Source organism: Battus philenor, unplaced genomic scaffold (assembly GCF_028537555.1).
Source record: "Battus philenor isolate CCGP_79_NKW_IND1 unplaced genomic scaffold, ilBatPhil1.0.hap1 SCAF_14, whole genome shotgun sequence".
NCBI lineage: Eukaryota > Metazoa > Arthropoda > Insecta > Lepidoptera > Papilionidae > Battus > Battus philenor.
In genome coordinates this window covers 3,915,693-3,922,968 of record NW_027181676.1, presented here as the reverse complement: position 1 = coordinate 3,922,968, position 7,276 = coordinate 3,915,693, and the positions used below count along the sequence as shown (strand labels likewise).

Here is a 7,276-nt window from a genome sequence, read left to right as displayed (position 1 = left end):
TAATTTTAGCAAACATTTTTATTACAATAAACTATGTGATCCTTTGTTTGTGTCACTTTAGGCATTGTACTGCCAGAAGGTATTACCCAATCACATATCACTAAAAGAAATAAAATAATGTAACATATTAAGCAGTGATCACAGTTAGTGGTGCCAATGCTAATGAAATATTCATATGATACATAGGATCATGCATCTAAATACTGAAACTATGATTAATGGCTCCAATATATAAAGGTGACAAGTAAATATAAATTATTATATGTATTAATTAAAATATTGAAGTTAAAGGTTCACACCAAACAGTATATATTGTTTATAGCATAATTTATTGTCACAAAATAGTCATTCTTATTATGAAATAATAAACTAAACATTTTACTAAGAATCAATTGTTACTTCTTTCATGTCTACATCATCAGATATTGATTCGGTTTCATCTGTTTCATCCAGGAGTGCTTGTAACTGGTGGATTGATGTCACAAGAACATGAAATTGTTTTTTTCTCAATGCCAATCTGCTTTCCAATTGCTGTTTTGTGGATTCTAAGCTGCTCAAGTCTGTTTTTAATGTGCCAAGGCGCTCTAACGTTTCTTTTCTATCAGGCTGTTCACTTATTACTTTTGCTAGCACATCATACTCTATCCGGTTTTTACGGACTGTCTTTGCTTGTGCTAAATCAGATTTACTCTTTTCTATATTACTTTTTGCTGCTTCTATACCTTTTTCTAAAATTTTTGACAGAGATTCATAGCTGTTTAATTCAGCAGCCATCATTCCTGCTCCGAGCTGTGATTTAGTAACAGCAAATTCACATTGAGCAAGCTGTGCCAACATTCTATCATGAGTTGATTTGCTGAAAAATATATTAAGATTAAACACAAATAAATATTTTGGTTACAAAAGTAAAAGAAAACACCTTGAAACATTATCCAAAACGAAACCTTTTCTACCACTGCACATAGCATTATTTTCAAATTATATTGTGTTTGCAACATGTGAGACGAAAATTTTCATTAATAATACTACTTGACTAAAATATTCTTTTCTCCCTGTATAAGATTTCTACAGCTAGATCCGAATTTTCATTGAAGAAATGAAAAAAATGATGCGTATAAATAGTTAACTAAGTTTATATACTCCCCGCGTCAAACTATTGTCTTATATGGAAATAAATTGATTGTGAACGACATATTTACAAAAGCATTAATTAAATGCTATTAAGTATTCCTAACCTCTCTTCCGGTTTTTCATCGGTGCTGTTGCACCATTTTATTAAAGTTTTCAATAACACATTTAAACGCCTATCATCACCAGTGCCATCGCCGTCAATAAGTAGCCTCCTTCTAATAACATCTTCTGTAATTTAAGAAATATTTAATTAGTACATATGGTGTATTATACTAGAATAAAATGTAAATATACATTTGTAAATTTCCTTTACTAAAAGTTAATAATATAATTACCATCACCCATTTTTATACTTTATTATTAAACTTTTGTGATGAAACGCCAAAATATCAAATTCCTGATATATTTTTTATAAACAAAACAATTCAAGAAATGACAAAACAACCATCAAAGCTGTCAAAATATTTTGTTTTTCTACAATACTTAGATTAAAAATATTAATGTACATTTAAAATATGCGTAAATTATTTTATATAATAAACCAAAAGTTTATTATTAAAACTTTAGCACTATTATAAAGAATTAATTACATTCAAAGCTGTAATCATTAATAACAATTACACAGATGTGTAATATTCAAAATATTTATCAAAAAAAATTAAACTGGTACATAATTTGTACATTTATTAATATTTATCATTAAAAAAACGTTTAAATCATAAGTTAATATTAAAAACGTTATCACAAGCTTAGCTTATAAATTCAGAACGCAAATTGTCAATTGAATTCAATGTTTTGATTCCCAACACGTACAAGCCCATATCGGAAATAATGGATGAACTTATATTTTTCATCAATTTAAATGGGAATGCCTTATATTTCATTGATTTTTCTATCTAGAGTATCAATTTATTATGTCTATAATCATGGAAAATACAAATTTCAGTGATAAAGTTCAAGCTTACTTCACCGAACTCGGGAGATGGCAAGTTGAATTATGTTTTACATTGATTGTAATATATACATACTACAGACAATGTTAGACAACGAAGTTTCTAATTTCAGGAAAGTTTGGCGAAGTATTATCTTGGGACAGCTGTTGTCATTATTATTAAGCGGCAAATGTATACTTACAACTTTGCTTCAAAGTGCTACATGGCAATTTCCAATAACAGCACAGCTGGTTATCCCGTATCTTCAGCTTTTTATAGCGTTTTCTCCGTCTATGCTATGTGTTAATGTGAAACAATTGACCAAGTAAGTTTTTATTTCTAATGCAAAGTTACTTAATTCAGAACTGCTTAAGTGGCAACATAGTAAAAGTTTTTCTGTTTTTATTGTTTATGAATTACTATCCAATTAGGTGTTATTTAAAATTAGTCTGTGTGAAGTACATACATAAGTGATTAGTGAATTGAATTAGTTCCTAAAGTATGCTAGTCATAAAATTTATTTACAAAATAAGTTTATTTTTAACTTTAAGTTGAAACATGAAAACTTATTTCAAACCTGATTTTTAGTTATAACCTGTAAGAGTTATTAAGATCACTTGACATTTATTAAAGGTGAATCTAATAAATTCTTAAGTATCATTTTGTCCATTTCATGTTTGGAGTACAAATTAATTTGGTTTATTTTGAAAAGATATAGCCGGCTCCTAGAAACTTTAATATATGTAAATTACTGATTTCAGTGATTGCCTAATTTTATGAAAGTCGACCACTTGCAATAAATGAAATAAATATCAAATTTCAAAAAAGTAACTACATGTTTTTCTTTGTACATATCAATATTTGTACAAACTAAGATGAAAGCATATTTTTTGTGCTTTACCCGAAGTAAACAGTTGTAAGAGCTGTAAAGAATATCTGACTTAATTGTGAAACATAGCTTCTTCCAATTAGCCACTTATTTTATTAGATGCCTCAAGAATGCCCAAGTCACTGGTTCACAAACCTGATGTAATTTTTTAAAATAATTAGACTTTTTTTTTAATAAGATATATTATCTTGTATGTGGAAAAAGTAACTAGCAATAGGTGATATATATAAAGTGATAGTTTTTATTGTAAATAAAATAAAAAATCAGAAAATTTATCTTTACTATCAAAAAAACCTTAAATTTTGTTGAATTAAAATTTGGTTAATCAAATCATTAATTCATAGTTGAATGCCATTTTTTTTAAATATGTCTTTTCATGTCATCGTTCAGATGTTGAACTGAAGACAAGGCAAAAAGCCAGTGATAGTGAGATGATTTGGTACTTAGCATAACTACTATAAAGTTTTAATACATTAGTGTAGTTAATAAGTATAAGGAGAAGTTTGTTTCACTATTTCCATGTAATTACAGAAAGTTGTGGGTGCTAATTATAGCATGCACTTTGGATGTAGAGGCGAACTGGTTGCTAGTGATGTCACAAAGATTCACATCAGTGTTGAGCTGACAGCTGCTAGCATGCAGTGGTGTGGGTGCTGCACTAGTCGGTGGAGCATGGCGTGGCCAGAGATTGGGTATAGTCCATGTGGCAGGGGCTACATTGGGCCTTATGGCTGTAGTTTGTGTGGTGTGGGCAGATGTGGAAGGCGCTCCTACAGATGGTATGTGTTTTCGTTTCTGCAATATAGGGGCCTATTATCCTTATTATCACATCATGTTAGTTTCTGCATATAAGTTCTGGAAGAAATATTTTAGAAGTGCTTCCAATTGTGGGATCAACATTGACATGCTTGGAATATTGTTTATTTCACAGAAATAGTTTTATACATATGGTTTTATTTTAATAAAAATTAAATATCTTTGTAATACCTAACCAATTTTCCATCTTCCCCTAAACCCATTATTGACTATTGTTAAGATAGCCTCATTTATCGCTGTTTGGCATTACGCTTCACTTTGATAGAACTTATCTTACTTATTCTCTGTTGATGTGGTTGCTTTTAGCCTTAGCTTAGCTTTTACAGCTTTATCGGAGCTGAGTTTACTGAGTGGAATAATCCGTGAACTTAAAAACGCATCTTACGCCTTTAAGTAGAGTTTTACTGTAAGTGCATTGCTAGCCAAGGGGAATACTTTGAAAGAGATTAATTTAAATTTGATATAAATTTAATACTTTTTTCGCAATAAAATTAGTCACTATTTTTTTTTATCATACCTCGTATATTATATTTTTGGTCATTCAGCACACACACACAGTTCACAGTTCTTATTATTTCCAACTGTTTTTTTTTAATGGCTCCCCGCTATTGGCGGCCTCTGCCGAACTTCCCCTTTCCTGGGTACATAGAGATAACAATTACAATAATTATTTATTTACTGAATTTTCTTACTTCCATACTCTTCTTGCTTCCATTTTATGTTACCCATTCATTCTTCTTTTATTCTTTTGTGACTGATTTTTGATGAAAATATTTTTAACAATCCATTTTTCTTGACAGGAAAAAATCAGCTGGTGGGAGACATGCTGTGTCTGGCTGGATCATTGCTATATGCAATGGTAACTGTTTTACAAGAAATGATACTAAGTGATCTAAGTTGCTCAGAATATTTGGCAATGTTAGGCTTTACCGGTGGAATTGTTTCAAGCACTCAGACTTTCTTCTTAGAATTTTCAGAGCTTGTAACATTCAATTGGTATGATTTTGAGACTATAGTGCAGTTAGGAAGCTACTGTGGCCTGCAGACAGTGTTTCAAATTCTGCAGTGTCTAATGCTCAGAGATGCTGGTTCCATTATATTGCATCTGTCATTTCTATCAGCTGACTATTACACACTCATTGCAGGGATGTACATATTCCAATTTAAGGTATGTGAAATTTATTTCTTTGTAATTTCAATTTGCCTAACTAATGTTATTAAGCATTTTAGATTGCTGTTTGCTTTCAAATAATACTTTCAAAGAATATTTCATATTATACTGTCAGATAGGAAAGCATGTATTTATAGACAGAATGCATCATATTTAAAAGTGATCAGGTTACACAGGATGATTTGACGTAGGTGTAAAGTTGTAAAACTCTTTGCTGACAAATGCAGCTATATATTCACCCCTTTAAAGCTTTTACACATATAATCAATCACACAGTATATTTAATTATATATTTCTTGTGATTCATCCTATTATAGTGTACTGTATTAATCACATTGTACAAGAGAGGTTATTAACATAACTCGAAGAATTACCTGTCTGAAATGGCAGTAGCGGAGAACATTGTTCTGCTGGGGCCGAAAGGTTATCGAGTGACGTTCACGAGGCGGTACCCGTACCTAGGCCCCCCACTAGGATGACCAACTACATAGTTAAGGACACAGGGAAGTCCAGTCATCAGGGCTATCTTTGAGGAAGATTTCTTGCAGTAGGCGTCAATCGACGAAAAAGGATAACACAATGAGGCAAGACCACAACCGAAAAACCCATCTGAGTTTGTTGTGCGTTCTTCTCAGATCAGTACATATTTGGAACCCTTATAGCTTTAAGTTGCAGGATCCCATTATAGGCGAGTTGAGTCTAATTTTAGTTTTTTTTTAAGTTAGGCTCTTCTGACATTCTTCTCATGATAAATGCAAGTGATCACCATAAATGATCCTATGTGAATAAAGATTTAAATAAAAATTATATTTCAGTTCCATGCACTCTACTTCTTGTCATATCTGCTGGCAATGGTTGGTGTGTTCTTGTTCAGCGCGAGGTCTACCAGACCTCCACCGCCTCAGGAAGTCTTACCACAACTTGTAAATGACACAGTTCGCTCACAAGATAATGTATCTCTGTAAGTATGCCTTAATACCTACAAATATTCTGATTTTTTTTTATAAACATAACATGTCATACCCTATTGCCTGGCCTAGTAAATCGGAAACTAAAAAACCCTATCTAATGATGTTAGTACAGTGCATAAATTTATTGCAAATTATTGTTTTATGTTTTATCAAAATTATCACATCTGCTACTATGCACCATTTATATTTAAGCTGCAATGTGAGCCACATGCAGACAACTGGCCTTTTTTTAAATGGCTCATCTGATGTTACCTTTTCATCAACATCATCATTTTCACATGTGGGAAGTCCACAGCTGGACATATGTCCTGTCATTGTCCACTGACAAGTGCGGTAGTGGTTTCAATAGCACTAACACATGTTAACACATGGCCCTTTGAAAAAAAAGTTTGAATAGTACTCCTATGGACTATAGTGAAAATATGAAAAACAATAACAAATATAACTTTGCTATTTTCTTTTCCAGGGAATACACTGTTCCTACTCTTGATTGTATACCCATTGAGGGTCTGGAGCCGCCGATGAGTCGCGATACGACATTTACATCATTCCTCGGTGGCCCTCAAACTAGTATTCCCAATGGCAACATTGCCTCTGGACAAACCAATGAAATACCAAGTACTGTAAAAGACTCCTAATCGCATATTATACCATAAACTGTAAGTTAGTCACATATACCTTAGAACATAAGGATTTGAAATGTAGGAAAGGATTGGCATCATTGAGGTTGTAGCTTAAATACTTATTTCTCAAACTAAGTCTTGCCATAAATAAAAATTATAACCCTTTCTCTATGTTGATTATTTAAAAATATTGTTTTTTTTTATTTAAACAATTTATTATACATACATGGTTTTCTATTAAAATTAGTCTTAGATATTACCACCTTGATGGTGGAGAAATTGAAGTAAATGTAGCTTATAACAGAATACATACTGAAAAAAGTATATATCCTATTTTATTTATGAGTTTTGAGTTTAATTTTTTTTAGAGAATTAATCAAATTTAGACAAGTAATGCAGAATCAATTTGCATCTTAAAATAGGTTTTTTGTCACACATATGCTATTTACCAATTCTTATTTATAACTTAACTGACATGTAAGTAGCAGAGTTGAAGTTTAGCCTTTACAATAACTTAGATGGAGGTTTTCCTCGGAAGTCTTGACTACAGCCATTATATTGATCACTTCATTGATATAGATTTGTGTTGATCCTTTGTTTTCGAAATAGTATGTAAATTTGTTTCTACTATATTTTGCATTAAAAATTTTAAATGGTTGCTATGATAAAAATTGAACAATTATTACATTGAATGTATTTGTAAGAATCAGTTTTTTTAATAACATGTAAGACATATATGGAAG

At 31.3% G+C, this 7,276-nt stretch overlaps 2 protein-coding genes across 2 annotated transcripts; one reads left to right on the top strand and one right to left on the bottom strand.

Annotated features, from left to right (window-relative positions):
- Positions 1 to 322: 322 nt before the first annotated feature.
- thoc7 (THO complex 7) lies at positions 323 to 1,571 on the bottom strand. The gene is made up of 3 exons (XM_068777867.1): positions 1,467 to 1,571; positions 1,236 to 1,359; positions 323 to 856 (listed from the first exon to the last, which is right to left on the bottom strand). Exons 1-3 carry the CDS (start codon positions 1,474 to 1,476, stop codon positions 382 to 384), a joined length of 609 nt encoding a protein of 202 aa, XP_068633968.1. The 5' UTR covers positions 1,477 to 1,571; the 3' UTR covers positions 323 to 381.
- Positions 1,572 to 2,202: 631 nt separating this feature from the next.
- Positions 2,203 to 6,610, top strand: LOC137933807 (solute carrier family 35 member F2-like). Its single transcript, XM_068777864.1, has 5 exons — positions 2,203 to 2,388; positions 3,484 to 3,731; positions 4,569 to 4,936; positions 5,755 to 5,900; positions 6,377 to 6,610. Exons 2-5 carry the CDS (start codon positions 3,680 to 3,682, stop codon positions 6,546 to 6,548), a joined length of 738 nt encoding a protein of 245 aa, XP_068633965.1. The 5' UTR covers positions 2,203 to 2,388; positions 3,484 to 3,679; the 3' UTR covers positions 6,549 to 6,610.
- The last annotated feature ends 666 nt before the right edge of the window (positions 6,611 to 7,276 follow it).

Bases quoted from the DNA above. Each gene is read 5' to 3' on its own strand.
- thoc7 (XM_068777867.1), bottom strand. The intron at 857-1,235 runs GTTAGGAATACT...TATATTTTTCAG, and splicing joins GATGAAAAACCGGAAGAGAG to CAAATCAACTCATGATAGAA.
- LOC137933807 (XM_068777864.1), top strand. From the start codon at position 3,680: ATGGCTGTAGTTTGTGTGGTGTGGGCAGATGTGGAAGGCGCTCCTACA. The intron at 3,732-4,568 runs GTATGTGTTTTC...TTTTCTTGACAG, and splicing joins GGAAGGCGCTCCTACAGATG to GAAAAAATCAGCTGGTGGGA. The intron at 4,937-5,754 runs GTATGTGAAATT...ATTATATTTCAG, and splicing joins TGTACATATTCCAATTTAAG to TTCCATGCACTCTACTTCTT.